The sequence below is a fragment of the Carassius gibelio genome, chromosome A3 (assembly GCF_023724105.1).
Source record: "Carassius gibelio isolate Cgi1373 ecotype wild population from Czech Republic chromosome A3, carGib1.2-hapl.c, whole genome shotgun sequence".
Lineage (NCBI taxonomy): Eukaryota > Metazoa > Chordata > Actinopteri > Cypriniformes > Cyprinidae > Carassius > Carassius gibelio.
In genome coordinates, this window is record NC_068373.1 from 14,976,659 (window position 1) to 14,995,568 (window position 18,910).

The 18,910-nt window shown below is 39.2% G+C and overlaps 1 protein-coding gene across 4 annotated transcripts; it reads left to right on the forward strand.

Moving 5' to 3' along the window:
* Positions 1-1,243: 1,243 nt before the first annotated feature.
* Positions 1,244-18,856, forward strand: LOC127948648 (ubiquitin carboxyl-terminal hydrolase 7). Of its 4 annotated transcripts, none has more exons than XM_052545236.1 (31): positions 1,244-2,190; positions 4,808-4,912; positions 5,068-5,266; positions 5,447-5,585; positions 5,674-5,762; positions 5,847-5,955; positions 7,207-7,337; positions 7,819-7,873; positions 8,007-8,087; positions 8,177-8,267; positions 8,513-8,595; positions 8,984-9,093; positions 9,369-9,546; positions 11,277-11,421; positions 11,598-11,728; positions 11,951-12,085; positions 12,764-12,865; positions 12,983-13,088; positions 13,219-13,311; positions 13,413-13,480; positions 13,799-13,899; positions 13,990-14,143; positions 14,233-14,300; positions 14,388-14,496; positions 14,595-14,672; positions 14,762-14,862; positions 15,625-15,724; positions 15,902-16,021; positions 16,145-16,216; positions 17,191-17,281; positions 17,373-18,856. In XM_052545236.1, the coding sequence occupies exons 1-31, from the start codon at positions 2,109-2,111 to the stop codon at positions 17,477-17,479; spliced, it is 3,333 nt and encodes a 1,110-aa protein (XP_052401196.1). In that variant the 5' UTR covers positions 1,244-2,108; the 3' UTR covers positions 17,480-18,856. The 4 variants fall into 4 exon arrangements, with proteins under 4 accessions (XP_052401196.1, XP_052401204.1, XP_052401222.1 ...); XM_052545244.1 differs by having other exon boundaries at positions 1,248-2,190; positions 9,369-9,525; XM_052545262.1 differs by lacking the exon at positions 1,244-2,190 and adding an exon at positions 2,876-3,003.
* The last annotated feature ends 54 nt before the right edge of the window (positions 18,857-18,910 follow it).

Sequence of the window (18,910 nt, forward strand, 5' to 3'; positions counted from 1 at the left end):
AATATAATATAAAGTTTTACTAAGTTTTGTCTTCTGTGTAAAAAACCTTTCCTGGGTATATATTTTTTATAATAAAGCAATTATGTTTCATAAAATTGGTACTAATAACAGCTTTACATTATTTACCTTAGTCTACCTTTGGGGTTTTTGCTGTTATATTCCAATATCATTATGCCTCAGTTAGCTAACTATAGATAAAGAGTTGTTGTTGTCTGCTGGTTTATTTAGCTACTACACCACTTTAAGTGCAAAGTGCAAATTAACACCTGACCACTCTTGTGAGTTTGCTACTGTTACAATTAAAAATCATAGAAGGGTAAAAGCATTGGTATGATGTAAGCAAAATGGCTACAACAAGTAAAATTGATAATAGATGTGTTATATTTATAGTGTGGATAATCACGGAGGGGCCCCCAAATAAAATTCTGCTTAGGGCCCCATGAAGGCTTGGGCTGGCCCTGACATACAGTATATATAATATAGATACATACACATATCTACATATATACAACCATACATTAATTCTGATTTTGAAAAAAGAAAACACAAGGCAAGCATATTATAATTTGAAAATATATATATATTCATAATAGGAGGAAGGGGGGGGGGGAACAGAAATATTAATCTATTATTAAAAAAATTATAATTCAGATGCAGTGGTCTCCTTAAACAAGTCACTAATGCAGCAGCAATAAGTTCTGTATCTAAGGGAAATTATCTCAAACTATTTATTTTAGATATTTATATAACTATTTATACAACTTGATGGAGAACTAAAACACATCACATGAAAGCTTGGGGCCACAGTGATGTAGAATATAAAACGAATGTATTCAAGTATAATATAAAACAGCACACAAGTGGTGGTGACAAGTGGAACTTTTTGGACAAGTAATTTTGATAAAATAATGAGAAAATCAAATTCAATATGGACCATCTAGCTTTCAAAGCGGAAATGTTGGGGGTTTTTCCATGAAGAAAATAAAGGGGGGATATGTTCGTCGCATGTCTGAAGAAGAATCAATAAGCTATTATTTTTTTATTTTTTTATAATTGCTGAATAAAATAATAAATTACAATTCCGTAATTTTATAGGCCTACAACACACATACTGCATAGGCAATGGGGGTGCTGCTGTCAGTAAAATAAATAAACCAGTAAAATGTTTAAAAAACAACAACAAAAATATAGGATAAACGCTTTAAGGTTGAATAAACTCTTGCGCGAGGCGCTCGTGCTGTGCGCCACAGTTTGCACCTCCATGCGGATGTGACATTACAGAGAAGAGCGCGACCGCCATTTTGAGTTTTACCTCAAACTGAACTGATCATAAACCGGGGAGCGGGTGAGAGAGGCTCTGGCCGTGACCGGGCAAAATTACCTTGCTCTTTTGAATAGATTTTTGGGATGCCGCTTCAGGGTGAAACTGAGCGTTAGATGTTCAGGTTTGTTTCACTTGTGATAACGGTTTGGAGAAACGTGGGCATCTTTGTGAATTTGAACTTCTAAATGAGTGCGATTTTAGAGACATTAGAGTCTGGTTTGAATGGATAGGTTTTTCTCTCGCTCCCCCCCAGAAGAGGGACAATCGGAGGAGCACACGGACTGGAAATATTGCAGGGAAAGTTGTATTTAAAAGAATCTATCGGAGGCGTAGTCTTTCTTATTTTCTCACTTTTACTAGCTTCAGCTGGGCCATCTGTGTTTTCCCCGGCTGCAGGCTGGTGTGAGTGGCATTCGCTCCGCACTTCTACGAGGGGAAAGCCGGGGCTTCATTCATCGGGCCTTCGTTAAACAGAAGCCCGAGGCCACCGACTATCCTTAACGTTAAACCCCTTCACCCAGGCGCCGAGATTGGGCGAATAGCGAGCAAATACGTCCGCGTTTCTCTGCCTGCTCCACCACCGGCCTCCCTTCCTCCTTCTCCGGCGCTGACAGCAGACAAGGCCGAGGTCGTCTTGGTGCAGGCCCAGCTGCAAAGGCTCGACCTGTTTACTCCACCTCCGCGTCCTCCGACTCCCCAGCAGCCACTGCCCGCGGAACAACCACCAGACCAGCACGAGGGAGACAAAGAGCCCAGGCATCACCCCATCCTAACAGCCGCCGACATGAACCACCATCACACCCAGCAGCAGCAGCAGAAAGCCGGCGAGCAGCAGCTCAGCGAGCCCGAGGACATGGAGATGGAGGGTACGTCAAGGCCTCGAGCGAAAACCAAACGCTCACAGCCATTCATTTAACACTTCAGCCAACATTAACTCATCCAGCCAGATATTTAACTACTTCACTTTTCAAATGCGAGCCACTGTGTCGCATGTTTTGACCCCGATAGCTTGTTAGCCAGCAGCTAGCCGTTAACTTGCCTCGCAGCATGCGGAGTTTAACCAGTCAGCAAAAAGTCCATCATATTTGATTTTCCTCATCATCTGACTTGCATTACACTGCAACGTTGTTATTAAAACCCGCGTATCGTTTGTTTTACTTAAATTATGCTGTTTATGTGACCGTTATTTAAGATGAAATGTCTTCTTTTAGCGTTTGCCTAGTTAGGTTATATGATGCCTGCATTAACGTGGCGCAGACCAATCTTTACGTTCTTCTGTTTACTAAACTGTAAATTGTAACGTGTAAGGAGCCCATCGGTTACACCTGTAGATCCTGTGGACAACTTTTAAAAAGCATCAATGCTCACAGATAAGCTAGTTATTTTCCCGAACGAAATCGTATTTGGCGTGCAGAATGTATACATGTAACGTTAAGTCAATATTACGTTAACGTTACACAGTTCGTGCTGTGAGTTGTGATTGAATGGCTTTCTGCAATAGTCAGCAAATCCATGTGTCCCGCCAACGTGTTTTTTTATTTATTTATTTTTACTGTTGAGTGCTGGTGGAGTCAAGTAAACAGCATCAGAGGATGATTGCTGGACAACAGCACCATTTTGAACTGATTCGCTCCTGAGCTGCATACACGATGACATGCTTTCTGTGCGATACCTGATCAGTTAAGTTGAATTTAGCGGTTTCATTGTCTTATTAATGTGTTTCTGTTGTTATTGCCTTTGGATGCATTTCGCATAGGAAGTGTTGTGGCTCGATGGGGGAGTGGATGGCCGTTTTATTCCAAGATGGTGGACTGTATTTTGCACAGGTCGGTTTCTGTGAGGCCTGCTTGCGTCGGTGTTTGTTTATATCTGGGTGACGGCGTGGCCTGCGGCGCGTGATGGCTCACCAAATGATCCGCGAACCAAGTAATTGATTTGCTCATCGGATAGTGTAGGATGACACGGTTTGCCGAGAATAAGAGCTCTGTTTGCGGAGGGAGACGTTAGCAGCGCGGCTATATGTGTGTGGAGGGGGAGGGGGGTAAACGATCGGATCAACTCAAACCAGTCATTAACGTAGCCTCTTTTCCTCATTGACAGCTTTATTATTAATAATATGGGGGGAGTACCCATGCTGTCGGTTGTAAATAAGATTTGATGCGTTTTAGGCAGACTGTGTGTCAGGACTAGCGCGTGGGGATCCGCCGACGGCGCGCGGGGATTTTCTGCTGCTTCATTGTATAACGAGTCATGCTGTGATGCCGCTCGCCATTTTTAATGATTACGGCTCCCTTGGCTGTTTTTATTTTTATGTTTTGGGGGTCGTGCAAACACGCGATCGCGATGGAAGCATTTTAAAATGCAATGGAAGATGGCTGTGTTTTTTTTAATCGTTGCATTTAGGACATTAATCTTTGTGCTGCGTTTCATCAAAGTTCTGCAGTGCACGTGTGGGGGCGTTTCAGCTGCTGCTGCTGCTGTCCAGAGATCCGCACTAGACCTTTCAATACAATGCACATAATTACACAACTTACCACAGGCCTAGGATTGAGCAAAGGAAACTCTAAATGGTGCTGTGAAGCCTGTTTTTTAACAGCAAAATGTCGGGTTCACATTGCATCTTTATTTTTTTCTAGCCAAGAACCACCCACTTAGACGGGTCGGGAACAGAACCAGTTTTTGTTTTTACATGCGTTTTTTGCTGTCTTCACATTCACTTATTGGAAATGTCCTTCTTTCCGCTTCTAAAGTGACCGTGTTCAAGTGCTTTGTTGCCTGAAAGAATCAGAATCATGCAGGACGTAACACCATTGAATCTTATCAAAAGGCAAAATGTATTGAAGATGTGTAGTTAATATCCAATAGAATAAAATGGCTATTTATTTGTAGACGTATACATGATAGTAATGGCTAGAGAAAGCCAGACATGTAGGTATTGTGGGCAAAAATGAATAAAATGGTCACTACAGCTGTAGTTTTCTCCCGTGCAATGTTTAAAGTTTATGTTCTGTCCAATTTCTCAAACTCTGGTATCAGAAATATGAGTGTCCCAATCGTAAATGGGACTTTAGAGACATATATGCATATGTATTAAATACATAGTATGAGGAATGCATCATCTTTGCATCATGGGCTTTTGTGAACATAATTTCAGATGCCTTGGGTAGTGCTTCAGAATCTTTAGTTACAGATGCAAATTTTGCTTTGTCACTGTTAGTTTTCAGTGGTTTTTAACTGTGGTCTTTTTTTTTTTTTATAAAACATATATATATGAGGTAGTGTACATGAAGTAAGTAATTGTTATATGTAGAGCAACACTTGCTTAATTCTGAACGGTCATGATTAGTATTTTGCTGAAAGATGTTCCTGGGTGAATTTATTTACCTGTTAATCAGAGTGAGTTTGCAAGAAATTTTATGGGAATAAACCTCATGCATTATAGCACTACAATTGATAAGGGTCGGTCTTGTTTTGTTTTCATAGCTGGGGACCCAGATGATCCTCCAAGAATTCCCCAGAATCCAGTCATCAATGGGAACGTGGCTATGGCGGACGGACACAACAACACAGAGGAGGACATGGAGGACGGTAAGCACCATGCATGCATCAGCACCATGCATGTTTATTTATATATGTATATACACTTCTTTTGTGTGTTTTTATAGTTTTTCGAGTTTTGAATGAAAGTGCATCTGCAGATCTAACAATTATTATTTATTTTTTTATACAACACTTCATAACAGACACAAGCTGGCGCTCAGAAGCCACTTTCCGCTTTGTGGTGGAGCGCTTTAGCAGGCTGAGTGAGTCTGTTCTCAGCCCACCCTGTTTCGTGAGAAATCTGCCCTGGAAGATCATGGTGATGCCTCGCTTTTACCCAGACAGACCTCACCAGAAGAGCGTTGGATTCTTCCTGCAGTGCAATGCGGAGTCAGACTCTACGTAAGCAATCGCTGCCATTACATTTTCTAGTTTAGAGATCTCAGTGATGACCTTGAATTACTGACTCCTTTTCTTTGTGCTAATAGTAAATACTCTTTGGCTTTTTTTTTTTTTTTTTATACATATTTAGCATTCTACCTCCCTTTAAGGAACCAAACCTTATTTGTTCCTCATTTGTAGGTCCTGGTCATGTCATGCTCAGGCCATGCTCAAAATAATCAACTACAAAGACGATGAGAAATCCTTTAGCCGCCGCATTAGTCACCTGTTCTTCCACAAGGAAAACGACTGGGGCTTTTCCAACTTCATGTCGTGGAGTGTAAGTTGACGTGTTTTGTATGAATGTGTCTGCTGAGCTGGTGTTATCAGAAGTGAACATCTAATTAGCTTATATGGGTTGATTTCAGGATGTGACTGATCCAGAGCGGGGCTTTGTGGAGGATGATAAGGTCACTTTTGAGGTCTATGTTCAAGCTGATGCACCTCACGGTGTGGCGTAAGTCCTTTCTTATATTTTTACTGATGTCTCAATGTTTCTGAGCTTTTGCAACAGTAGCTGACGTCACCATTTTACTTGCAGCTGGGATTCAAAGAAACACACTGGTTACGTGGGGCTGAAGAATCAAGGAGCCACGTGTTACATGAACAGCTTGTTACAGACTCTCTTCTTCACAAACCAGCTTCGGCGGGTGAGAAATCTGCCTTGCATTATCAGAATCAGAAGATACATTTTTTTTTGTTATTCCTGCAGAATGCACTTTGTACCAGTTGACATTTGCTTTGGATTTGAGAACGGTCTGGCTGCAGACTTGCACTCTTAGACACTTGTGCATCCGCTAGCGATGTCACTTGCAGCCTTTATTTATTTATTTATTTTTTGTTCTATTTATTGATAACTTTTTGTTTGAATCTCTCAACATTTTACAACAGTAGCCAGGTGGTGAAGACAAGAAAAAAGAAACTAAATTACAATGTCACTTGCAATCGCCACTTGCACGTCCCTTGCAATCAACACAAATCGTGCGTGTAGCCAATGGAGACAAGACGCTTTGGTGGTGATTAAACGATTACAAATAATTTAGTACTATAACGTACAGGGTCCTGCAAGAAAAAGACAAGACCGGCAAATCCAATAGCGGAAGTGCAAGTGTCTGAGAGTGCAAGTCTGCAGCCAGACCCTCTTGATTTGCTCAAGTAAATAACTATTAAAAATACAATTACTACTTGTAAATTGTTTTCGATAGCCTTTTGTAATTCCAATTAAATATAACCTACTCTCCAACTGCATCCCTTACCTAACCGAAGTGGATGCATTACTGCAGTGATGAGAGAAGATGCAGTGTGCGATCAGGTGCAGCAAAGTGTGGCAGTATTTTGGTTCTTATTAGAGTCATACATCTCTCTGGATGGGGATACACTTTATGGTGGAAAGAAAATGTGGAAAAAAACTATCCTGCTTATCGTAGCTGGTGTCAGTGTGTCCCTGTGCTTTTCTCCACAGCAAACCCTGTTATTAACAGGCTAAACTTTTCACCACTTGTTTAATTGCCATGATTTTATCGTCTTATTCTTATTACGATTTTATACACTGCTATTTAAAAGTTTGGGGTCAGTAAGATTGTTGTAAAAATGGTTCTGAATGAAGTCTCCTTTGCTTATCAAGTCTGCAGTTATTTGATCAATCAGTAAAAAGACTTCAGTGTCATTTGATCGGAAGTCATTGTAATATGCTGATTTGATGTGTATGTGAATACATTTCTTCAGGTTCTTTAATCAATATGAAGTCATAAGAACAGCATTTATTTGAAAACATGCATGCATTATTTGAATATTGATGTTTTATTGCATGTTCGTTATATAATATGTAATAGTTTTCAGAAGAAAAGTACAGGTTGATGCTGTGCATGTGACGGAGAACTTTATTTGTTTTTGCTTTGTAGGCAGTTTACATGATGCCTACTGAGGGAGATGATTCCTCTAAAAGCGTTCCCCTTGCCCTGCAGAGGGTGTTCTATGAGCTCCAACACAGTGATAAGCCTGTTGGGACAAAGAAGCTGACTAAGTCTTTTGGGTAGGTTCTTTTTTGAATGTTCAGTTTACAAGCACTGAATCGGGCACTGATATACGAAACGTCTGCCAGTTGACATTCTTGAGCGAGACGTGAAGTGCGAGCTTCATGTTTTTCCTCGTCGTTGTCTTTTAAATGTCTTAGTCTTTAATGCTCAGTAGTGGATGTTCTTGCTAATTTTTCTGGATTCCAAATCCATTTAATCCCCGATTTTCTTTCCAGTTAAGTGTGCTATTTATACATGCTTCTAATTATTCTAGCCATGATGCAATAAAGGCTTTTTATGATTTTGGGTCAACTTTGAGTGCCCTGGCCATGAACCTTTAAGTGAACATATTCATTTTATTTCTTGTAAAAATCCAAAACTACATGCGTTTTTTTCTTGATTCCACTTCTTACTGGTGGGAATCTATAGAGAACAGCCTTTTAACAAGAACTCCTAAAACATTGCAAGCAATAAATAAATGTGTGTCTGTTTCCTCAGATGGGAGACTCTAGACAGCTTCATGCAGCATGATGTGCAGGAACTGTGCCGAGTGGTGAGCAGCCTGATCTCCATGGGTCCCTTTGGATCTTTCTCTTTTAACTTCTTGATCATCTGAGGGATTTGTCATGTCAGATTGAATGAGTGTGATTTGGGTCCAACCGTTGTGTGATTTTTGCCAATTTTAGCTGTTGGATAATGTGGAGAACAAGATGAAAGGAACTTGTGTGGAGGGCACAATCCCAAAGCTCTTCCGGGGGAAGATGGTGGTAAGTCACCGGGACTCTCTCTGTGGTTTCGCTCTGTATCAGATTCATTTATTCAGCCTCAGCACATTTGGGTGTTTTCTCCATTTCAGTCCTACATCCAGTGTAAGCATGTGGACTACCGGTCAGAAAGAATAGAGGATTACTACGACATCCAACTCAGCATTAAAGGAAAGAAAAACAGTAAGTGTGGCTTTCTCTGATTTATTGTCTTGCTGTCCTCCCTTCTGTTCCTGAAAGGCCTTCCTTGTATTGTGGTCTATAAATGTATGAGTTTTCTGTCATCTTGGAACTTAATTCCAAGACCAGATTGGCTAATTCTGCTCAGACTGTTTCAGATGCCATTTAATAATGTTGTGTAGGACTGCATTGTCTCCGGATGTACTTGTGTTGGGGTGTGTTACTAACACTCCTCCTCTGCCCTGCAGTCTTTGAGTCATTCAAGGATTATGTGGCAGTGGAACAGCTGGATGGGGATAACAAATACGATGCAGGGGAGCATGGTCTACAGGTGAGGGGTTTGCATACATCACCCTCCAATGCTAACCACCCTAAAAGTGTGGTCACATTTACCTTTGTACGGTGAGATGCAGTCATCTCAAAATAATCTGGAATTGCATGTGAGGGACATGAGGCAAAAAAAATTGCCCACTTGGATTGCACAACTTTTAACATGGAAGTTTATAGTGTTTACCAATATAAAGCAGCAGTATCAATTGACATCTAAGTGGTGCATTGATACCCCATTGACAGTCTCCAACGGGCCTACTTAAATTTGCTGAGGTCTTGCTGATGTGACCATGGCTTAACTCTCTATAAAATAATTGATATCTTATTGTGGCTGATCTGTATATTAGTTTTGACTTATTTGAGTTTTGACTGGTTCATTTGTCTTCCAGGAAGCAGAGAAGGGTGTAAAGTTCCTGACCTTCCCTCCTATCCTGCACCTACAGCTCATGAGGTTCATGTACGACCCTCAGACAGACCAAAATATTAAGATAAACGACAGGTAACTATTTTAACCACCACTAAATATGGAATCATTTCTGTGAAATAAACATTGTGATTTATGGGTGGTCTGAATAAATGCATGTCCTGCATAGAGGGCAGATTAAGCTCTTAAAATATCTTTGTGAGAGTGACTCATCGAAATGATAACTTACTTGAATATGGACTGGAGGCTGCTTTTAAGATGCACTCTCTCCTATTATCTTTCTGGCATAATCTCTTGCTCTTTCACTCATGATGTTGGCTGAGCCTGATACTTGATGTTGTGCCCTGCAGGTTTGAATTCCCAGAGCAGTTACCTCTGGACGAGTTTCTGCAGAAGCCAGATGTGAAAGACCCGGCCAACTACATTCTCCACGCTGTGCTGGTGCACAGTGGAGACAACCACGGGGGTCACTACGTCGTCTACCTTAATCCTAAAGGAGACGGCAAAGTGAGTGTCACCGCACCAATAGTGAGAACCTTTTACTTCCGGGGTCCCTAATTTTTCTGTTCGTGGTTAAGGGGTTGGGATTACATGGAATGTTTTGTCAGTATTTGTAAAGTATAACCTTAAAGCATTGGAGGGCTCCAGACTGAAAATGAATTTTGGTGTTTTATGGACATCAACAATAAAAATATCAAGAAGTGACTGTTTTCATTGGTAATAATAAGAAATGTATTTTGAGCATCAAATAATTTATTACTTGACATTGAAGACGGGAGTAATGGCTGCTGAAAATTCAGCTTTGCCATCACGGGAATACATTACATTTTATTACATATTAAAAAAAAAAAAACATAAATTCTAATGATGATAATCAACATATTAATTTTCTTTAAACTGTATTTTTGAATAAATGCAGCCTTGGGGGAGTATAAGAGATATCAAAAAAAAAAAAAACTGTCGGTCCAAATTCAATTGTTGTTCATATCTGTAGCAAGTGTGAACGTAAAAAAAAACAAAAACAAATGAAGTATGGTTTTTACTAGTACTTTTCAAGATACATTCGTATGTGGTTTGAATTCCTGTTCAAATCGTATTCCTGGAAATCCGTTTCAGTCTGACCAAAGATTTGTTTAGCCCTATGTCACTTTCTGACGGCAGGTAAAATATAAAGACATAAACCAAAAAAGCATGCTGAATGTCTTTACAGAAACAAGGTTGTCTTGTGTGAAGTGCACGTCAAGCAGAAAATGACATTATACAGCTGGTCTGTCACACCTCTTTGAGTTTTGAGATCGGCGGAGACGGCATCATGTAATAAATCCACACATTCCAGCTTCCTACCTTTCTGCCGCTGCTTTATAAGATGGCAACATGTTATGTTCTGAGACAACATCTGCATTGCAAACTGTATTGCTGTTATTGTTGTTTTTAGCATAGGCATAATTTGTTGCCATAGAAACCAATGCAGATATTCAGCAAAAGAGAGCGTGCCACGGGACACAAAAATCAGATCTGAACAGATGCATAATGTGGACAGTCAGTCATTTAAATCAGATTCCAAAAGGAAACCCAAATATTCAGATTTGTACTGACAGTCTGAAGAAGGCTTTGTTGACACCAAATATTTGACTGGTAGTGTATTTCTCGAATATATGAAAATTGTTTTTAAAATATACTTCAAACTTTGTCATTTTGATGCTATAGACTGTTTCTTGCATTGTAAGAAAAGAAAAGTGATGTGACGTGGTCAAGTATGGTGACCCATATTGGCGCCCGGGGAGCATTTAGAGATTCATTCAGGGTATTGCCGGCCCGAGACTCAAACCCACAAACTTAGGGTTAGGAGTCAAACTTTCTAACCATCAGGCCATGAGTTTGCATGCAGAGTTCTGGCTTGTGGTCCATTCCTCATTCTCTTTTCTAGTTGTTTCCTATTTCTCCTGACTTCCTTGTCAAATGAAAGCTCAGAGGCCAATAATAAGTTTAAAACGTTTACGTGGACCAAAATGTACAAAATTCAAATATTTGCAATGTTATGTAACACTAACAAAAATGTGATTTTTTTTTTTTTAAATGTTACCAACTCAGGTGCTGGTGCCACCTGTTTTCATGTTAGTCTGGAGCCCTGCATTGTATTTATATTTACTTCTAGTGTTTAGTCTGGTGGCAAACATTGTGACTTTTGTTTGATCTCTTGTGGTTTATGAAATTCACTCCCACATGCCTTCATAATGTTTGTTTGTTCCCTGCTGCAGTGGTGTAAATTTGATGATGACGTCGTTTCACGGTGCACTAAAGAAGAGGCCACTGAACACAATTACGGCGGTCACGATGACGACTTGTCAGTGCGTCACTGCACCAACGCTTACATGTTGGTGTACATCAGAGAGTCCAAGCTTAGTGAGTGCCATTATATATACACATACAAACCTATTTACACCTCCTGTGAGGTTAATTCACTTTTTATTTTTGTTTTTTAGCTTGAGGTAAATTCACTTTGTGACTGAATAAGTGGCTGGCACCTGTAGACACCACCCTGTTTTCCCTGTGCTCATAAGTGCTGTTGTCATGTCCAGGTGAGGTCTTGCAGCCGGTCACAGACGTGGATATTCCTCAGCAGCTGGTGGAGAGGCTGCAGGAGGAGAAGAGGGTGGAAGCTCAGAAGAGAAAGGAGAGGCAGGAGGCACACCTTTACATGCAAGTACAGGTAAGGTGTCATAATGCCCGATTAAATCAGTCACTCTTAAATATTCAAACCTCCTTCTAAATGGAAGATGTTTTGGTCCACTTGGTGTGGCAGGTAAAATGGGTCACTTTAGGTCTTGTTTGCATAGACTTTTCAGTTTAGATCTTCAGAGTGGGCGTTGTTGAATAATTCTATGCTACTTTGTGTTTCTGTTTAGCAAATACTAACTCTTTGTTCTTGTAGATGGTGACAGAAGACCAGTTCTGCGGGCATCAGGGCAACGACATGTATGATGAAGAAAAAGTCAAATACACAGTGTTCAAAGTTCTGAAGAGCTCCACTCTGGCTGAGTTTGTTCAGAACCTTTCACAGACCATGGTGAGACTCCACTTGGCACAATTTATTTATAAATGTATTCATTCCCAATACAAAATGCCCTGCCAAAATATCACCCATTAATACTTGAAAAGCAACTATAGATTTCTCGTTCAGCAAATTGTCAGTTGGCAACAACCACGTTTTTTGATTTTTTTTGTTTACGGTTTTATATGACTGATAATGAAGTGAACTCTCCTACCTTACCTTTTTCAAAATCTGCCCTTCAATGCAGTTATTAATATTTTGATTTGTTTCATAGTGACAATCATCCAGCTGTGTAAAAATGAGCTTTTAACATCACACAGCAAATGTGTGAGCAAACAGCTAAAAGATAATCCTGCTACAGTAATCACATTATTAATTATTGCTTCATCAGTGCATTCTGGGAGCTTACAAATCCCTAAAGCAGCAGTATTGTCTATTATGAAAAATCTGTTAGGCTAGTTGGAACAATCTCAATGTCAAGGTGTCTTTATTAGTACCCAAGGGTAACACGCACACACACAAAAATATATTTAATTTATATGTATGTCTAAAATATTTGGAACTCGTTCTAGCTTTTTAGGTTGCTTGTAAATTGACATTTGTTGGTATTTGCATTTATTTAATATCAGATTAGTTGCATTTGTTTTCTGGTCTGTCCATGAAGGTGGTCTCAATGCACTGTTTTTCCCCCAGGGTTTCCCACAGGACCAGATGAGACTGTGGCCAATGCAGGCCAGAAGCAACGGCACTAAACGGCCGGCTATGTTGGATTATGAAGCAGATTGCAACAAGTCTGTAAGTCTGTGTGCTCATGTTTTTAAACACTCATATGTTTTTTTTTTAAAGTCATTCTTGTTTCTTGTGTTGCTCTGTATGGGAGAATAAAGCTGTTCATTTCAATGTCACAAACAGATGATCGACTTGAGCGATAACGAGAACCCATGGACAATATTTCTGGAAACCGTAGATCCAGAAATGGCCGCCAGCGGTGCAACGTTACCCAAGTTTGACAAAGACCGTGAGTTTCGACATGTACATACATTCAGAACCATTTTATCTTTTGTTTATTCTTACTTAAGAGTAAAATGGCCTACAAAACCTTTCCAGTTCTGATAGCATCAAACTTTTAACCCGGTTTCCATTTTCAGATGATGTTATGTTGTTCTTGAAGATGTATGATCCAAAAACCAGAAGCTTAAATTATTGTGGACATATCTACACACCTATATCCTGTAAAATACGTGAGTAATCAAAGCTATGTATAATAGGGTTGTTCTCATTAAACAGTAATGATAGTCAGTCCTTTCTGATTCTTAATCCGTTCTAACCTTGACCCAAACAGGAGGCTTGCTGCCCGTTATGTGTGAAAGAGCAGGGTTTCAGCAGGGAACTAGCCTTATCCTCTATGAGGTAAGACTGTTGGTTTACACTGTATTCCCAATCATGCATTTATTCATTTGTAGTCTTGTACAGAAAGTGGGTAAAGGACTCCTGTAATGCTAGATTAAAAAAAATTAGTTAAGTCAATTTAGTCATCCTAGTCAATGTAGTTTGATTTTTATTTCACAATATTACTGTTTATGGTCAAATAAACGTGGCCTTGGTATGCATAAGAGACCTCAAGCTGTTGAGTCTTGGTTTATTACATGCATTCTTAATGTAAATGTGTGCCATGAGCTTGATATTAGGAATATATATCGCTAAAACATGGTGCATTCTGTGTTACAGGAAGTTAAACCGAATTTAACAGAGCGAATACAAGACTACGATGTCTCCCTGGACAAGGCTCTGGATGAGCTGATGGATGGAGACATAATTGTGTTCCAGAAGTAAGTATTCGTTGTCTTATTTTCTAAATTCATTTCGCAGCACTTAACGGGGCCGTGATATTGATTGTTCTTCTGATGAATGGCCACTAGGGACGATCCTGAAAATGAAACCAGTGAGCTGCCTACTGCAAAAGACTACTTCAGAGACCTGTACCACCGTGTGGATGTCATCTTCTGTGACAAGACCATTCACAATGACCCAGGCTTTGTTGTGACACTGTCAAACCGAATGAACTACTTCCAGGTTAGGTTTTTAAAAAAAGTAGATAAGAATGCTGATCTACCGCCAGAAACCTCTGGAATATCATGTCATCATAATTCATTTATTTTCAGGTGGCAAAGACTGTTGCGCAGAGGTTAAACACTGACCCTATGCTCCTGCAGTTCTTCAAGTCACAGGGGTACGTCTTTTAATTTTCAGTTTGGTGTGACGTCTTTCCCCTATGTTTTTATCCATAAATGTAAATTTTTCTTCTCCTTCCTCTCAGGTACAGAGACGGCCCTGGCAATCCACTCAGGCACAACTATGAAGGCACTCTCAGAGACCTGCTGCAGTTTTTCAAGCCCCGGCAGCCGAAGAAGCTCTACTACCAGCAGGTAAAGGAGAGCTCTTATCTTCCTCTAAGGGAATATGAGATCTTCCAAGCCGTCACGTTCCGGGCATCTGATTTATTCATCGTTTTGCCTCCCCACAGCTCAAGATGAAGATTACAGACTTTGAGAACAGGAGGAGTTTCAAAGCCATCTGGCTCAACAGTATGTTTCGAGAGGAGGTAAGAAAGTCCTACTCATTTGCATAATGTATGTTTCCATAATGTTCTGCACACTTATCAGTGGGAGTGTTTTCTCTCCCTCACATTAGGAGATCACACTATACCCCGACAAGCATGGCTGTGTTCGGGACCTTCTGGAGGAATGCAAAAAGGCAGTGGAACTCTCCGACAAAGGCTCAGAGAAGCTGAGGTCTGTCTGTTCTTAATTCAGTGCACTTTTCATTAATCAAGCATTTCCATATGCTAATAGTCTATATTGTTATTCAGCATCTGCTTTGAGAGGTCTTTAAGGTACTTGTGTGCAGTAAAAAATTGGTGTTTAGTGGTGTTTTTTTTTTTTTTTTATCTATATGCTCCATTTATTTTGTGAGGTTTAGATCATTTAAAAGCCTGGTTAGTGTTGGAATTTTCTAGTAATCCGTTACTAGTTTTAAAAGTGTATGGAATTTTGGTAAAACATGTTTTTGAAAAGCCTCAACAAGGCTGTATTTATTTAGTCTTCACTTGTCACATCCTTCAGAAATCAGTTTAATATGCTGATTTGGTGCTCAAGAACCATTGGTGTGTTTTACCAATGTTGAGTGTTCTTTGAATAGACGGTTGAATATTTTGCTCCATTTAAAAACACTTTAACTGAGCCCAAACTGCACATGTACATAGCACTTTAAAGGCCAGGCATTGTGATATTGTAACATTTCTTACAGTTAAACTGACAGGTTTAAAAGTTCTCACAAACGAACCGTGTGACAATGCTTTTAAAATGTATTGTTTTTATGACTTGTTGGATGAGAAAAGATAACAGACTGATATATCTGATATATCAGCCAATCATGCATTAGTAACTCAATGACTCTGCTGCGGATCTATTATATGAGTTGCTCTGACCAATTTTCTAACCCCTTTCACTGGTCACTGCTATTATTAACGGTGTCTTTTTTTGCCCTCTCTGTAGGCTGTTAGAAATTGTCAGCTACAAAATTATTGGGGTTCACCAGGAAGATGAATTGCTAGAATGTTTATCTCCAGCAGCCAGTCGAACGTTCAGAATAGAGGTAAGAAAGAGCTCATACACGTACACGCCAACCCTCAAAGCGCATCATTCGCTGATGTCCACAACAAAAGATCTGTTCCCTAGTGAAAACCTCTTAAAATGATTTGGCATCGGAGTTGCCATTTTTATTTGAGGATGCTGTTCCCCCTTAAAACAAGTTCGATCTCTTTTGTGGCAGGAAATCCCTCCTGACCAAGTGGACCTGGACAAGGAGAATGAAATGCTGATTCCAGTTGCACATTTCCACAAGGAAGTCTTTGGGACATTCGGAATTCCCTTTTTGCTCAAGATCCGTCAGGTGTGTTAGCTGAGAGCTTTGTGTAGGCGGGCAGCTGTCGTTTGTTTGCCGTGTAGGTGGACGGCTGTCATTTGTTCGGTTTGGATGTCGTGTCCGTTTTAATGCATGCATTTATTGTGGCAGGGGGAACCCTTCAGAGAAGTGATGAAGAGAATTCAGAGCATGCTTGACATTCAGGAGAAGGAGTTTGAGAAGGTAAGAGAAGCTTTACAAATGAGTCAGATGTAATCACAATGTGTCGGTGAATTGTCCAACCTGGAAATATTTTGCACATTAACCCTTAAATGCATTCCTTTTGTCACTATTGCTATGTTGTGTTTTATTATGTTTTCCTGCAAGGCTATTGAATTTTATTGAATTTGCATTGTCTTTATAAACTGATGGGAAAGCATTATTCATAATACTACCTTGGACTTAAAACAAAAGATTGAATTAAGTAATATCCTTGAGACTTGAAATGGTTTAATGGCTCAGCAAGTGCATAATTCAACTATTATTGTCACTTGATGGTGGACCTAAAATATTGATCTAAACAATGGTAAAAAAAAAAGATTTTTAGTTATGTAGTTTTTTTTATTTTAGCTGCATAGGATATGCTCGCATGATTTAAACTTTTTCGAGTTGTTTGTTAAAGAAATTGTTTATCTATAAATGCTTTTTTATAATTACTTGACAAAAATATTGTATTATATATTGAGTCAAATTATTTCATGGAAAAGTACAGTTTTTTTCACTGTTTAGCACCTGAATTATCAAAGCATACTTTCCATACAGTTTTAATAATCTACAGGTGCACCTAAAAAAATGTGAAATATCATGGAAAAGTTTTTTTTTTTTTTTTATTCAAAAAGCAAATGTTCTTACATTCTAGACTAATTGCACACAAACTAAAATATTTCAAGAATTATTATTATTTTTATTTTTTTAAATCTGATGATTACGACTTGCAGCTTAGGAAAATAAAAACATTCTGTATCTCAAGTCAGTCAAGTAATTAAATTTTTTAATTAAATTACAAAAAATAAATAACTTTTCCATGATATTCAAATTTTGAGATGAACCTGTAATAAAAAAAAAAGTTGTGCTTTATTTTTTTTGTACTTATACTCCGTCAACTTAAAACAGTTGACATGAAAACAAGTTTAAACCTGTATTTCATTTTCTTTTAGTTCAAGTTTGCAATAGTGATGATGGGCCGGCACCAGTATATCAACGAGGAAGACTACGAGGTGAATCTGAAAGACTTTGAGCCACAGCCAGGTATGTTACGATCTTCTGACCTCTGACATCTCAATAAGTACACACTATGTTTATGTATGTGCCAACTTTACTATGTTCGGTCCTTTCTCAGGGAACATGTCCCACCCGAGGCCATGGTTAGGGCTCGACCACTTCAACAAAGCTCCAAAGAGAGGTCGCTACACGTATCTGGAAAAAGCGATCAAGATCCACAACTGACAAGTCCCCGCTCTAACCGACCATACTAAAGACTTTAACCAAACCTCTTGTGTGCACCACTTTTAACACCTGCTGTCTGGGTACACAAGCACCATGTATGAAGTCTTCAGTGAATGGAGTGACTGCTGATGCTCCTGTTTTCCTTTTTGAGGCTGTTCGATTTGGCTTCTCTAACTGTTGACTGCCTATTGGTCTGGAAGAATGAATTGGATTTTAACAAGGGGGAACAGTATGTCCTAGACTTTTGTTTTGATTTTTATTTTGTTGTTGTTTTTTTTTGTTTTTCTTTTTAAGTTAGGGTTTTTTTTTTAAAAATGTGTTATGGCAAGAAAGCTGCTGCATTGTGAGGTGGAAGCGATGGAGGAGTTTGTCATTTTACAGAAGAATTAAAGGATTCCTCCATCCTTCAGCAAAAAAAAAAAAAAATCACTGCAAATGGCTGAGGCTTTTGCTAGTTGCCCTGACATGGTTGTCTATTTTCTGGTCCCTTAGCGCAACTAGTCAATTTCCATGTTTACACGATTCTTCTTTCTCACTTCGTTTGGTTGGAGAAATTCAGTTAGTCTTCTCTGGAAATCCTGTGTAATAAAGTAAAGAGCCACAGCATCCGTTTAAAATAAATAGAAATGAAATAAATCGTCTGTTCTTCATCTTGCACGTTGGCACTTAATAGCCAAGGTTTTACATTTCTCAGCTTTGTTAAATGTAATCTTTGGTCGGAGTTTGATTTGCATATCCCTTTGGGTTTTTTTCTTCTTTTTCTCTCCCCATAAAGGTTTGTTTTCCCCGTTTGTTAGCTCCTCTGTCACTGGCTGTGGGTTTATTCTAATGGTAAGGGAGGGGTCGCCTGCTGACGGCTCCAGGTTCGTTGTACTGTTTGTTGGCACGAGGTTGCAGACGTATAGAAGACTGGTTTGTGATTTAGAGAAACCAGCATTAAAGAACCAATACCATTGGTTTATTTTTTTGTTTTGTTTTTGTTTTTCTTTAAGCACAGAAGGAACGCTCCCTAGTGCATAGTCGGCTTTGTAAAAACAATTCAAAATGTATATTTAAAGAATGAACATGTAAACTTTAAAAACACTGATTTGTTTGGTACAGATCAATTCAGATGTTCATATTCATTGTGTGTAGTTTTATTTTGGATCCTGACAGTTTCATTTGGGTTTTTTTTTTTCTTAACTAATTGCAACCGTTTGTCTCGTTTAAGTGCAGTACAAAGAAGACCTGCAGATCACATCTATCTTTGTTTGATTTTTTTTTTCCTTCTCTCCAGTCTAATTCCTCTGTGTAGCAGCAGTGTATGAAAACTCTTCCTGTATATTGCCTTTTTGCTGGAAAATGTATGTTGAATAAAATTTTCTATAAAAGCTACAACCATGGCCCTTGAAAAATTGTGATTAGACAGTGTTTTGTAATGTGAAGATTTCA

What these genes read in the sequence shown, in the direction of transcription:
- LOC127948648 (XM_052545236.1), top strand. Translation starts at nt 2,109, where the DNA reads ATGAACCACCATCACACCCAGCAGCAGCAGCAGAAAGCCGGCGAGCAG. An exon ending in ACCTTTACATGCAAGTACAG is followed by an intron (nt 11,729 to 11,950) that starts GTAAGGTGTCAT and finishes TTGTTCTTGTAG; the next exon opens with ATGGTGACAGAAGACCAGTT. An exon ending in ACCTATATCCTGTAAAATAC is followed by an intron (nt 13,312 to 13,412) that starts GTGAGTAATCAA and finishes TGACCCAAACAG; the next exon opens with GAGGCTTGCTGCCCGTTATG.